The 14,634-nt window shown below is 40.6% G+C and overlaps 1 protein-coding gene across 1 annotated transcript; it reads left to right on the top strand.

The window, feature by feature from the left end:
- Positions 1 to 1,015: 1,015 nt before the first annotated feature.
- On the top strand, positions 1,016 to 12,899 carry LOC122658922 (vacuolar-sorting receptor 3-like). The gene is made up of 12 exons (XM_043854082.1): positions 1,016 to 1,398; positions 7,528 to 8,220; positions 8,305 to 8,393; positions 8,521 to 8,590; positions 8,665 to 8,748; positions 8,860 to 8,936; positions 9,014 to 9,095; positions 11,133 to 11,215; positions 11,296 to 11,362; positions 11,865 to 11,993; positions 12,107 to 12,216; positions 12,393 to 12,899. The coding sequence occupies exons 1-12, from the start codon at positions 1,080 to 1,082 to the stop codon at positions 12,489 to 12,491; spliced, it is 1,902 nt and encodes a 633-aa protein (XP_043710017.1). The 5' UTR covers positions 1,016 to 1,079; the 3' UTR covers positions 12,492 to 12,899.
- The last annotated feature ends 1,735 nt before the right edge of the window (positions 12,900 to 14,634 follow it).

Raw genomic sequence — 14,634 nt, 5'->3', positions numbered from 1 at the left:
CTTATCAAAGCTACCCAAAAACTTCATAAAAATAAAGTGCAGGTAGGCTCATTGTGAAATAACCCCTAGTCCAAAACCTTAAAACCCATCAAGAATTTCTTCGAACACATGGTAAGCAGCCTATAAATACAGCAATTTATATACAAAAATTTCTCGCAACAAATCATACCTTTTGACTATGAAACCAATTTATCCTCTATTTCACCAAAAGTTTAAACAAAACACGAACAGAGGAATCAACTAGCAGGGCTTACCAGAAGAGGATCACTTTAGGGTTAATGTGCCAGACAATGGCAAACGTTTATGGAAAAGATAGATTATATAACATCTTTGTATTTGCCCGGCGATGTTGTAGATTCGCGGACAAGCAAGTTTTCCTGTCAAAAGGATAATCAAGTACTCAAACCTATACGAATAGCGAGAGGAAGGGAGCGGGTAATGGAAGGACTTCTAACTTCTTAGAATCGGGCAATGGGCGGAGCTCCGCTATGCACCGCCCTAATGACTAGGGATTTAAAGTCTAGACAGCAACCACGTGTCAGTAGTCTATATCGGTAACCCTACGTGAGGTGGCAAAAAATCAAACAAAGAAACCCATCTTTCCGCAACGTTCCCCACACGGAGTAATAAGACCAGGGCAGGGCCCTCACACTCACAGAGTCGCATAACCTCTTTTTTCCTCTTTATTTTGTTTTGTTATGCTACACGGCACGACTTGAATATTTGAATGGTCAAGAGAAGCTGCACCTCTAAATTCAGGGATCACATTTAAAACGCCACTGCAACTCTGCAACTAGTAATCAATTTTGAAGTTTCTATCCTTTTCTCGGTGGGAGTTGGTTTCCTCTTTACTGCACTGTGGCCCATTTGTTTTCATGAATCGCTGAAACGAGAAATCCATTTTACAGATTTATCGCTTATTAAGACATCACAGGATTTATGGAAAAGTGAAAACAGATAAATTAGGATTTTTTTTTTAATTTTTTTGGTTATTTGTTCAAATTTTATTGTCACATATTGTGATTGTAATCCCTTGATCATCTCCGCTAATACTGGTGTTGAGCTCTGAGAATTCTTAAATGGAGACACGGAGATCAGAGGTAGGGTTTAGGCTAGGGTTTCTGGTACTGTTGTTTTGGGTTTCTCTTATATCGCGGGCGACGGCAAGGTTCGTGGTGGAGAAGAACAGCTTAACTGTGACATCTCCGGATAGTATTAAAGGTAGTCATGACAGCTCCATCGGAAACTTTGGAATACCTCAATATGGAGGGAGCATGGCCGGGACGGTTGTGTATCCAAAGCAGAACGTGAAGGGTTGTAAGGATTTCCACGAGTTCGACATATCTTTCAAGGCAAAACCCGGAGCTCTCCCAACATTTGTTCTGGTCGATCGAGGAGGTACGCTATTCGATTCTGAATTCTGAATTCCGAACTCTGAAAAGAGAAAAAAAAAAGAGGATGAATGTCTGATGTATCCATCTATATGTTTTGAAATTCATCAAGCTATTCTACTTTAGTTTCTCTGCAATAACACTTACATCCAGTTTTATTTAAGCACTAGCCATGGATAGTGTGTCTGCTTATTGTACTACATTTTTTCGTGAATGCTTACAGAGGAAGTTATTGGTGCCCACGGTCTAAAAATAGGATCCTGAGGTGGTTTATCCAGGCCTCCAAAATGGATGCCTTGCATTGCCTAGTGGAATTGATCCATGATTTTGAGCCTGATTCAATTCAATTTAGTCCTGGCTAATTTTCCCTTACCTCTTTAACATTTGGAACCGACTTTGTCATGGGTTATCATTATTGATCCCTTGGAAGGGATATCAACCCAAGCTGCCCTTTTTCAATTTCTATTCTTTGTACAAAATAAGTTTGCAAGTACTGTTGATACTTTTGAGCTGTTCCAAATGTCTTATTTGCGGTATCTGTGTTTAAAAGATTAGGTTCTAGTGCACTGGATGGGCGGATTAGAATTTTGTGCGTACCTTGCAAAAATATAGTGTTTCCAATTTCCATTAAAAAAAGAGTGATTCCATTTAACTGATCTGAATTGGCGAATTATTACAGATTTTACTCTAGAGTGGTGTCGAGTGGACTCTTCTAAATGAATGAAGTTCCCATGTTGGACACGTGTTGTGTCCTTGGACCTAGTTGCTCCACAGATCATGGGGCTAATGATATTTTTGCACCTTTTTTTTTTTTTTTTTTTTTAATTATTTCCTTGTTTGTTTTGGAATAGATGAATATATAGCTCACTTCATGTATTCCATCCATTCTGATAAAAAGGTGCTATGAGGGGGGGAAATTGGCATCTATCTATGCTTGATCCAGGAAAACCTTGGCTGATACCACTTCTTTCTTGTGCTTAGACAACCAATGTAGGATTATTATATATTGGCAATCAAACAAACCTTTCTCTAAAACATCTGCAACTTAAGACAACATGTCTGAGCAAGCTTGAATACTAAACTGATTCAAAGCCTATTCATAAGAGGTCTATTTGGTGGTTCTACAAATTTGAACCAGAATAGAGTTGGCTAAATTAAATTTTGTAAGTTAAGATATGGGGTTGATGATCTGGAAGTAAGAAAAGGTGAGATATTACGTGGCTGACTGGCTGGGTTGTGTTATTTGATTGTTGCCTGGTGAGGATTGAGAATTGGAGGAATCTTATGTCCAGGGATGGGTTAGAGTGTAATTGTGGTCATGAGTTACAGGTTTTAACAGATCAAAGTAAATAATGGAATCTGAACCAATTTCTGGTTTTGCTTTTGATTCTTATCTCCGATTTTGTGCAACTTAGTCCATTATTTCCATATGATATATGAGCCAGGTAAGCACCTTACCTAGATAAAGTATTTAGTTGGAAGTGTATGAAGAAGAGGTTACATGAGGAATTGTTACTAAAAGGGAAAATTTCTATCGCTCTTCTAAACTTACCTTATATTTTCTCAAACTCCCCTACTCAAACTTTCACATCTAATTAATTCTCCCAAAAATGCAAACTTCTACCTCTCCTTCTCCCCTGGTATTTAAAATACTCAAATTACCCCTGTGTTGACCGATTCTTATCATCTCTCTCCTCCTCTTTTATCTTTTTTTTAATCTATCTTATTTATTTTACTATTTCTCCATTATTCAATCAATTTTTTATTCTCACTAACCACCTCCTCCTCCTTCTTTTGCGAATAGGGCAACCCAGCCACCCCACTTTCCTCCCTCCGCAAGCCCCTCGACCCCAACCTCACCCTGCCCCCTGCCCTGCAACCCCACCCTCTCCTGCAATCTCGCCCAGCCCTACCCTCTGGAAGGTTTAACGGTTTGAGGGTCGGTACCTCCAGTTCCCACAGCTGAAACCAGGATTTGGAATTGTGGTTTCCCTTTCCAGTGGACGAGTGGAATGGTGAAGTTGAAATGGAATTCCTAACACACACACACCCTCCCAGCAGCAAACCCCAACCCACCGAGGAACAAAGAGTTGGGGAGGGTGGGGTACTCCCAGTCCATGCTTTCAAATGCTAGGTACTCCTAGTCCATGCTTTCAACACGCAATTCTAGAAGCTAAAAACAGTGACAATAGGTGGGACAAGCTTAATCTTATATGAGATTATAACCTCAAAGCTTGCTTCTCCGCCTCTTCTGATTGCCCAGAATAGATCTCCCCCCATGGATGCTTTGGTGAGAATTCTACCCTTCCTGTCAACCATTCGAGCATTGACAATGTGATCAGCAGCAACGCCATACTTTCTCACTGTAAGTTTAAGTGAAGAAGAAGAAGAAAGAAGAAGAGAGAAGAAGAGAGGAGAAGGAAGGAGAGAAACTGCACAATTGGGGTTGCAGCCGTAAGAGTAACTGCCCCCAAAACATAATATTAAATAGGTTAAAACATAATAACACCCAAAGACAAAAATACCCCCAATAGAGGAATCGTGAATAGGGGCTGACGCTAGGCTATTCACGACTCCCCCTTACTCCTAACACTCCCCCTCAAGCTGGAGCATAGATGTTAATCATGCCCAGCTTGGTACAAATGTAATTCACTCTTATACTTCCCAAAGACTTGGTGAACAAATCAGCAAGCTGCTCCCCAGTGCGAATATGCCGAGGGGAAATAATCCCTTGCTGCAGCTTATCACGAATAAAATGACAATCGACCTCAATGTATTGCGTTCTCTCATGAAACACCGGATTTTCAGAAATATGAATAGCAACCTGACTGTCACACCACAACAGCATAGGAGAATCATCACCAAGTCCAAGTTCAGTCATCAACTGTTTAATCCACATTAGCTCACAAGTGCCATGAGCCATAGCCCGATACTCTGACTCTGCACTAGACCGAGGTACTACAGTCTATTTCTTACTCTTCCATGAAACTAGGTTCCCTCCAACAAAGACACAGTAGCCCGAAGTAGACTTTCGATCAATAGGAGATCCTGCCCAATCCGCATCAGTAAATCCTTCAATCCTTCTATGACCATGATTAGAATACAGGAGACCACACCCTGGATCCTTCTTAATATATCGCAACACCCTTATAACTGCCTCCCAATGAGCTGTCCTAGGGGCGGACATAAATTGACTTAGCACACTGACAGGAAAAGAGATGTCAGGTCTAGTCACAGTCAAATAGTTGAGTTTCCCTAAAAGCCTTTGATACTTCTCGGGATCATCCAAAACATCCCCATCCTCTACTATGAGTTTCACATTTGGATCCATAGGAGTATCCAAAGGCCTAGATCCCAGTAATCCTGTCTCTGAAAGTAAATCAAGCACATATTTTCGCTGTGAGAGCGAAATCCCTTTCCTTGATTAGCTACCTCAATACCCAAGAAGTACTTCAGTCATCCCAGGTCCTTAGTCTGGAATTGCTGTCTCAAATATGTCTTCAAGCTCTCAATACCTGAAGATTCATCCTCTGTAATAACAATATCATCTATATAAACTACCAAAAATATCTTCCCTGCATCTGACTGCCTGAAAAACACTGAGTGATCACTCTCAGACCGAGTCAAACCAAACTCCAGCACAACATCCGTAAAGCGGTCAAACCAAGCTCGCGGTGACTGTTTCAGCCCATACAAAGATTTCCTCAGCTTACACACCTTACCAGACTCCCCCTGAGCAACAAAACCAGGAGGTTGCTCCATATACACCTCCTCAAGGAGGTCCCCATGCAAGAACGCATTCTTGACGTCTAGCTGAAATAACGGCCAGTGATGTATAGCAGCCAAAGAAATCAAAATGCGGACAGAAGTAAGCTTTGCAACCGGAGAGAAAGTATCCAGATAGTCCACACCATATACCTGGGCATAGCCCTTAGCAACAAGACGGGCCTTCAACCGAGCCACAGACCCATCAGGATTAACCTTCACCACAAATATCCAGCGACAACCGATAGCAGACTTACCAGAGGGTAAAGAAACAAGATCCCATGTCTGATTGTCCTCTAGAGCAGATAACTCCTCAATCAGGGCAGCCCTCCACCCAGGGTGAGCCAAGGCCTCTACCACCGACTTAGGAATAGGATAACTGTCAAGAGTAGACAAACAAGCAACAAAAGAAGAGAACAAACGAGCATAGGACACAAAACGATCAATAGGGTGTTGGGTACAACTTTGAACCCCCTTACGGGTAGCAATAGGAACATCAAGATCAGAAAAAGGAGGCACAGTAACAGAGGAGGAAGTACCTGAAGTGGGATCTGAAGGCGAGGATAACGTGGTAGATGGTGCTGCCTGGGTACTGTATCTCTCCATAGGTGTAATGCGATGTGTCGGCTCATCAGGTGGGCGACGACGAAAAACAGCCAATGGTTTTGGAGGAGGTGGCACCGGAGGCAAAGGATCCTGCACAGGAGAAGAAGTATTGACAACATAAAGAGGGAGATCATCGTCCATCTCTGAAGCAGGCAACGAGGATGCAACAAATGGAGTAGATTCAAAGAAGGAGAGAAACTGCACAATTGGGGTTGCAGCTGTAAGAGTAACTGCCCCCAAAACATAATATTAAATAGGTTAAAACATAATAACACCCAAAGACAAAAATACCCCCAATAGAGGAATCGTGAATAGGGGCTGACGCTAGCCTATTCACGACTCCCCCTTACTCCTAACACTCACCATGGGACCAAACCCACCTCCACTGAAGTGCCCACCAACGCCTATGGTGGTGTAAAGTCCATGCACTGTTATCTTCTATATTGACATTGAGTTCTCTAAAATTGGTCATGTCAAGCATAATGAAGGGAGAATCTGCAACGTAGGAGAGGCCTTCATAGTCGTGGCCCTCGCTTCGAACTCTGACCTGTAGGCCATAGCTTTTGGAACAATAAACAGCTGCTTGGATGTGGGATTCATGCATGGGAGTAATAATAAGCAGAACTTTTGGTGTTGTAGAGGAATAGGATCTGAGGTTTTCTATAGTAGATTCTAAGATTGTTGAATAAGAAGAATTGGTTCTGGTGTAGAGTGGAATGTAGGATTGAGAATGGGAAAAAAGGCATTGGAAAAAGTTGTTTTCTTGACTGTGTTTGAAGCTGCAGCTGCCCATGAAATCGAAAACATGAATGCAGAAAGTAGTGAAAATAGAGGAGAGTGTGACCTATTCATTCTTGCTGCCCTTTCTCTGTTTCTAAAGAGAGGCTGATTTGATTTGCTGTAATCCTCCTAATCGAATCCCCCAAGATTAGCTTCTTATTAATAGATCTCCCAGTTTGCCACTCGGAGGGTATATGTGTTAGCAACTGCCTGATCTCCCAGTTTTGAGTGAAAAATTGCAGGACCAGAGGGTGGGGCTGGGCGGGGCTGCACGGCAGGGTAAGGGTGGGTGAGGACGGGGTATAGGGGGTTGGGGAGGGAGGAAAGGGGGTAGCGGGGTTGCCCTGTTTGCAAAAGAATAAGAAGAAGTAGGAGGAGGTGGTTTGTTAGAATAAAAATTGATTGAATAATGGAGAAATAGTAAAATAGATAAAATAATAAAAAATAGATAAAGGAGGAGGATAGAGATGATGAGAAGCGGTTAGCAAAGGGGTTATTTGGGTATTTTAAAGGTATCAGGGAAGAAGGAGAGGTAGAAGTTTGCTTTTTGGGGGGAATCAGATGTGGAAGTTTGAGTAGGGGAGTTTGAATAAAATGTAGGGTGGCAAGTATAGGGGAGTGAGAAATTTTCCCTTGCTAAAATGCCAAAGGACAGGTATTTAGAACCTGAATTTTGAATCAAGTAGACAGAACAGCAACTAAGTGGTTTGAAGGTGGATGCTCTCTCTCGTGGTCTTTGTGCATGTGCGCATGCATGTGCATGAACAAACACATTTGTATGGGTGGATAGAGAAAGTGTGTTTGTGCACACACCCATATGTCTGCCTGTGCATAAGTGTGTTGATAGCTTCTTCACAATTTTACCCATTTTTGTTAATTTATCTGTTCTTCAACTTCTTTTTTGTTACTTATATTGTCAGATGTCGAATCTTGTCTTAATGAAGATGCATTTTAATGGACTGGAACAATTTATATTCCTGTACAGATTGCTTTTTTGCCTTAAAGGTTTGGAATGCACAGAAAGCTGGGGCTTCTGCAGTGCTTGTAGCAGATGACATTGAAGAACCACTGATAACGATGGATTCACCCCAAGAGGATGGGGCATCTGCAAAGTATATTGAGAATATAACAATTCCATCTGCCCTTATTGATAAAGACTTCGGTGAAAAGTTGAAGAAGCCAATCAGGGTTGGGGATATGGTCAATGTGAACCTCGACTGGAGAGAAGCTGTTCCACATCCAGATGACCGTGTGGAGTATGAGTTGTGGACCAATAGCAATGATGAATGTGGGATCAAGTGTGATATGCTGATGGAGTTTGTGAAGGATTTCAAGGGTGCAGCACAGATTCTTGAAAAAGGGGGTTATACGCAGTTTACACCCCATTATATAACCTGGTACTGTCCTCGAGCATTCACGATAAGCAGACAATGCAAATCCCAGTGCATAAATCATGGAAGATATTGTGCGCCTGACCCTGAACAGGATTTCAGTCGAGGTTATGAAGGGAAAGATGTTGTTATTGAAAATCTGAGACAATTATGTGTTTTTAGAGTGGCAAACGAGAGCAAAAAGCCCTGGGTCTGGTGGGATTATGTAACCGATTTTCAAATAAGATGTCCAATGAAGGAGAAAAAGTACAACAAGGACTGTGCTGATGCTGTTATCAAATCTCTAGGTAGATTTATTGTTGCTAATCTGGATTCTAAGAATTATTCATCATGAACAAAACAATTTTAACATAAACTTTGCGTTTGGGCAGGTCTTGATGGTAAAAAGATTGAGAAGTGTATGGGAGACCCAATTGCAGACTCTAAAAATCCTGTTTTAGAAGAAGAGCAGGAAGCCCAAGTAGGTGGCTCCTTCTTTATCTTAAATGCTTCCATAGCATATTTCAGTGAATTTGGTTGCTTATTCTATAGGGAACATCCTTTGGAACTGTTATTTTAACTATAATATGATAAGAACACTTCTACAGGTTGGGAAAGGATCAAGAGGTGATGTAACCATACTACCTACCCTTGTCGTTAACAATCGACAGTATCGAGGTCAGTCTTGGAAGCTTTTATTTCTTGCTGTAATAACATCTAGCATATATCTGATTCTATAATATGTTACACAGGGAAGTTACAAAAAGGTGCTGTTTTGAAGGCTATTTGTTCTGGTTTTGAGGAAACTACTGATCCAGCTGTGTGTTTGAGTGGTGGTGAGCCTTATTAATGACTTCAAAGTAAATTTTGGAATATTAAATCTCCATCAGGTTATTTGCTTACTTGTGACTGTTTTTTTTTTTTTTTTAAATTGCATCTTCTTGCAGATGTAGAGACAAATGAGTGTTTAGATAATAACGGTGGTTGCTGGCAAGATAAAACACTAAATGTTACTGCCTGCAAGGTATTAATCTCAGCCATGTAGATATGGTATGTGCCCAGCTGTTTCTGTCCCTATTAATAGTTGCATTGTTTTCATAGGATACATTCCGTGGAAAAGTATGCGAGTGTCCCCTGGTTGATGGTGTTCAGTTCAAGGGAGATGGTTACAGTACTTGCAAAGGTAAATCTGTATAACCTTCTCTTGTGCATGAAATTTTAGCTTGCCTTTGAATGATCTCTTAGAATGTACCCATATAGTGTAAGCAACAATCCCCCCCCCCTTGGGCACAACAAAAGAATTGGAGGATTTATGTTACTGTTTTACCTACTTATGCTTCATGGTGTTTTTCTTTGTTTTTTTTTTTTCCCAACATATTGGCCTTCTTTTCTTACATAGACATCCTTCTGTCAGGTTTTTTGTTTAAACAAATAATGTCCAGTATGTTAAGGAGAAAAGAAGTTGGTAGGGTTGTTTCTAAATTATGAGACAGGAGATTTTATTAAAAAAAAAAAAAAAACCACATATATATTTTAATGTGCATATTTTATATTATGTCAAACTGACTGAATTATAATCATCGGTGATTACAATTTGATTGTAACCATGGTCTGGTTCTGCCACGGGGAAGAACGATGTGGCAAATATTACCATTAAATATCTAGGTGATGCAGTATTGAAGACATACCGCAGGAGGAAGACCAAGAAAGGCCAGCCTAGCTTGGCCTAGTTTGTTTAGTTCTTTTAATTTCTATTTTAAGTTGGTTTGGTTCAGATTGGTTGAACCGTGGTCCAATTTAAGTTATGTTCATTTTAATTATGTCTTTTCTTTAATTTGTTTTATGTTGAATGACTTGAGTTCATAACCCTTTTAAAGTCTATATGAGTTAGACTTTAAAAGGGATAGTCTATGTAATGTTGGAGTCGGCTAAGGAGTCTCCCTAAGCAACTCCAACTCTTTCTCTTCTATTGCCATTAAAAGGATGTGTGGGGTCTCATAATACTCATGATTTGAAGAAAAAATTGCAAGATTGCCTTAAAATGTGCACCCTACCTACACTATTTGACATTTAACGCCCCTACAATTCAATCTATCTACTCTCCTCCCCTCTCTGATCACCACCTCCACTAGCCACCCCCATCCTCGTCACCCCCACAACTCCATTCTGACTGCAACCGGAGCATTGATAGGAGAAAGGGTAATCCTCAGAAATAGCTCCTATTAATACAAACCAAATGCATCCTCTCGTCAAACTGGTCGAAGGTATTGCAGGTCAAGATTGTTTCTCCTCTTTTTGATTTTTTCATTCATTGACAAGGTTCGGGTGAGAGAGTTTCTTGAAACTGTCTTTGCTAGAATGGATGGAGTGGATTTGCTAGATTTTCCAAATTTCAGTCTCTTGTTTACCACCAGCTTCTGGTCTTGGTTTCGAAGGGGTCATTGAGCAAGAGACAGGTGATCGAAGGGATGGTTTTGCTTCACATTAATTTTGCTTTCATGAAGCAGAATCCTTCTTTGGGCTTGGAGATTTTGGGGCTTGTGAAGTCGACCTCAATGTCAGGTCCATCTGATCATTAGATTTTATCTAATGCACTTTCTTTTTAATCTGGAATTTATTTCTCTGAGAAAAGATTCTGTTTTGGTACTGTTTTGAGTCTTCAACTACAGTACATTACTAAGGATTTGCCTAGTTTGGCCACTTGCCAAGTTAAGCCTCAAATTCAATTATTTTCGCTTCCATCTAATGCCATACACTCCCATGTATATCCATGCACCCTCTTGCAGTCCTGTATTGCGTTTTGCCATGTGACAAACTCCAATCAGGAATTCAGGATGAAACATGACATGTGAATAAGGACCTGGGGATTTATATGTCTACACATTTTTGGCCCCATCTGAACCGCCACATGGCAGAGTCAGGGCCATGGTTACAGTTCAATTGTATGCAACACGGTTACGCATAGCACAACACTATATATATTTCCCTTTATGTTCTTGAAGGCAGGTTAATTGTCTCCATGAATTTCAGCTGGATTCTGTTTAATAAAGTAAAAGCTATACACGTATAACATGTGGATGAAATGGGCTTCTTTTCTTTTGCAATTTCTGGTTGAACTTATAGTGCATATAATTTGTTTCCTTTTTAGCATCTTATGACCATGTAGTATGTTTTTATATATTCCCCTCCCCTCCTTTCTTTCCCCTTGTGTACCTTGCAGCAAGTGGACCTGGACGGTGCAAGATAAATAACGGGGGTTGTTGGCAGCAAACTCAAGATGGTCACACATTCTCTGCTTGTGTGGTTGGTGATTCTTCAATTGTTGCTTCTTAAGTACTTGGATTTTGATGAATATTTTAATTGTTTCCCTCTTTCATCATCAGGATACCGAGGGCAAAAAGTGCCAGTGTCCTCCTGGATTTAAAGGAGATGGTGTTAAAATCTGTGAAGGTAAGAAATTATCACTAACCAGCATCTTCTGTTATAGATTATTGGCAAAGGAATGGGGGATGGAGAGAGAGAGAGAAATGGTGGGGTGATTTTTTTACATCAAAAGGATATCTAATACACATAATGGTGGTGCAATAGTTGTCTACCAATGGCATGGTAGTACACGTGCTGCACATGCACCAACCAGGACCCTTGAATTCATTGGGGGCCCACAAAGGCAATCTCCTAAGCCAGATTCAACCTGCCTGAATACATATTGTAGATGCATTGGGAAGTAGTGTAAGGGAAATATTGCCATGATTGTCCAATTGTGCTTCTCTAGGCCCAGGCGGTGACTGGGTCAACCACTTGGATGTGTGCTGTGTTTTTATTTGTAGCTTTTGTATATCATTATTATGGTCTGAGAGGTATTAACATATCTGCTTCATTTTCAGCAAGAATTATAATTTTAATGTTTACCTTCAATTGCTCTATTCTCCTGTATTTTTCATGCCATTGATAGATATAGACGAGTGCAAAGAGAAAAAGGCTTGCCAATGCCCTGAATGCACATGTAAAAATACATGGGGTAGCTACGAGTGCACTTGTAGTGGAGATCTCTTGTACATCAGGGATCATGACACTTGCATAAGTGAGTTTTGTTGACCCGAAGTTTTGTCATTTGATAGACATGAGTAGATTCAGTAGATACTCTTAATACTTATATGGTGCTTTGCTTGATTTCTTTGACATGATCATCTTCAGGTAAGCGGGCAACTGAAGCAAAGAGTACGTGGGCTGCCTTTTGGGCCATTTTTATAGGCTTGGTCATGACTGCTGGTGGAGTTTATCTTGTTTACAAATATAGATTGAGGGTAAGTTTTGTTCACTATGTTCACAAATATAGATGAGTAGATTGTGTAAACCTTTATCATTGGTGTACTTCAAGAAACTTATTCAAAAAGGCTATGGGCTTTTGATGGTAGTCATGGATAAGATTATCGTAACTTGTTATATGAGGTTGCTAATGTCCTCTCTTTGTTTCTTTCAGTCATACATGGACTCGGAGATTAGAGCTATAATGGCACAGTACATGCCACTGGACAGCCAAACGGAAGTCCCAAATCATGTCAGTGAGGATCGTGCTTGAACATGTGATCCTTGCTGTTGAACTTCCATGTATCCCCAAGCAGTGCAGAGATATGGTTTGCCTTGCTTACTATCACAAGAAGTACCTCCAGAGGGTGGGCTTCCAATTTTTGTAAATTTATGGTGGGACCGATAAGAGGTTTAAGCTAAAGCTTGGCCCCTGAGGTGTAAGATGACATAACAAATTAAATTAGGGTGGACTGGTGGAGAGACTCAAAGATGGACTATAATTCTAGGAATCACTGTTAACTATTTAAGACTCAGAATGTGGATGTTATCGAGTTCTAAGAACAGTTTGTGTAATTCATGTAAAGCTTTAATTGGGCTTATGAGGCCTAGTTCTCTCACTACATGGCCTAAACCACTGTAATATCATTATTAATTAGTAAATATATGGTGTTTGGGACTTGTTAGTAAAATCAATGTAGAAAATTTCTGCTTTTATCAAGATTCTATGATCATTTTTGTTATGTTCCTACTTCCTGGGCGAGTTAAAAATGTCTTCCATCAGTATCTGATAGCAGAGACTGGAGCTGAGCGGACTTTCTCCTATGGACCCACTTGCCAGGATGTCTTATTTACTTCTTCAATGGTGTCCAGATCCGACCGGTTGCAGGTGGCAAAGGTGACGAATTAGTATTTCTTCAAGGAATTGTAAAAAGAAGAGAGAAATGTACTCTCTTTAGTAACTGAGTATAGACTGCTCTACTGTTTTCACTTAATAAAAGCAGCTCACATTGCGTTCCATCTCCAAAGCATTGAAAGACAACATCAACTGATCTGTTACAGTTGCTCTTCTAGAATAGTAACAAGCATGGAACATATAATTTAGTCATTAGAGATATTCATTTACGGCCATCAAACTCTTTAGTCTTTAGTCTCTCGTCCACCCCTCCTTCTCCTAATCTTTTTCCTTCATCTTTTTTTTCTACGTTTCTTGAGATCATTATCCTCTCAGGTTCCCTGCCCGGTACAGTTGTCCCGTTCCTCTCATAGGGGGGGTCGAAATGATGACCTAACCCCCTGCTTGGACACGTTGCCCGAGTGAGGTTAAGTCGTCATTTTTGCCTCCCTATGAGAGGAACCGGACAACCGTACCGGACAGCGAACTTGAGAGGAAAAAAATTCATCTCCCTCTCTCTCTAAGCCCCGACAATTCAAAGATACTTGGAAGAGTAAATAAGTTCATAAGGGCCAATCCAATTTGGGGTTCCTCAAGATAGCTGACTGTGGGGCTTGTTAGATATTTTCCTAATAATAATTTGAAGGGGGAGGGTTTTCATGCATGGCTGCATAAGGTAGGGAGGGCTTACGATGCGTCGATTAAGGGTTGGGGGGGAGGAGTTGGTCATTTCAACCCCCTATTGTGAGAAGGGGGGTGGGACATGACAGTACACAACTTTTGACCTTATTCAAATTTAAAAACAGGTAACAGAAAAATTACTGCCGAGCTGCCCGGCAGGACCGTGCTGCTCGGTCCTGCCGAGACACAGCAAGATGGGGAATTACCGCCTTACTCCTACCCGAACAGGGATAAGGCGGTCATTCCCTGCCTCTGTGTGTCTCGGCAGCACGGTAGTAGATGATCCAAATTGATAAAGTTGGTAGTAAGAACTCATTGCATCATGTTGCTTTTTGGCAAATGTAATCTTATGCTGGACCATAAAGCCCTTGTTTTTGCAAGAGCCAAGCCTTAGATTCTATTTCATGTAGGGTTGTGTTATATTCTGTGGAGTACTTATACAGTTATTATTGGGCTTCTATATGTATAATTGGATTGATTTTAGGTCTCTTATATATACACAAGGATAAAATTATTAGTGGAAAATTCTTTAATTAGACATTCATGCCAAACCATGTTAAATTTCACACATTTGTGTATGATTATTTGCGTGTGTTCTTTCTCTTCTTAGAATCTCCGTGGAAATAGCCATTTCCCTTGATCACGAAATATAAACTCAGGTCCGACCCCATAACCCCTAGAGGCATTTTCTATTATTTGTTATTCCATAGTTGTGAATAGTGATTATTTTTCACCTGAACAATATGTTAATTACCTTTTACACTTATCAAACCACAAGAAATATGAGGTGGTCCATAAGATCCATCTGTATCTAATCAGGTTTAAATATCCAATCCATGAC

Source organism: Telopea speciosissima, chromosome 4 (assembly GCF_018873765.1).
Source record: "Telopea speciosissima isolate NSW1024214 ecotype Mountain lineage chromosome 4, Tspe_v1, whole genome shotgun sequence".
In the NCBI taxonomy this organism is placed as follows: Eukaryota; Viridiplantae; Streptophyta; class Magnoliopsida; order Proteales; family Proteaceae; genus Telopea; species Telopea speciosissima.
This window is presented reverse-complemented; position numbering and strand designations above follow the sequence as displayed.

Excerpts from the sequence above, each read along its gene's own strand:
- LOC122658922 (XM_043854082.1), top strand. The coding sequence starts at position 1,080 with ATGGAGACACGGAGATCAGAGGTAGGGTTTAGGCTAGGGTTTCTGGTA. Across the intron at positions 8,221-8,304 it reads TGCTGTTATCAAATCTCTAG|GTCTTGATGGTAAAAAGATT; the intron begins GTAGATTTATTG and ends GCGTTTGGGCAG. Across the intron at positions 12,217-12,392 it reads TTTACAAATATAGATTGAGG|TCATACATGGACTCGGAGAT; the intron begins GTAAGTTTTGTT and ends TGTTTCTTTCAG.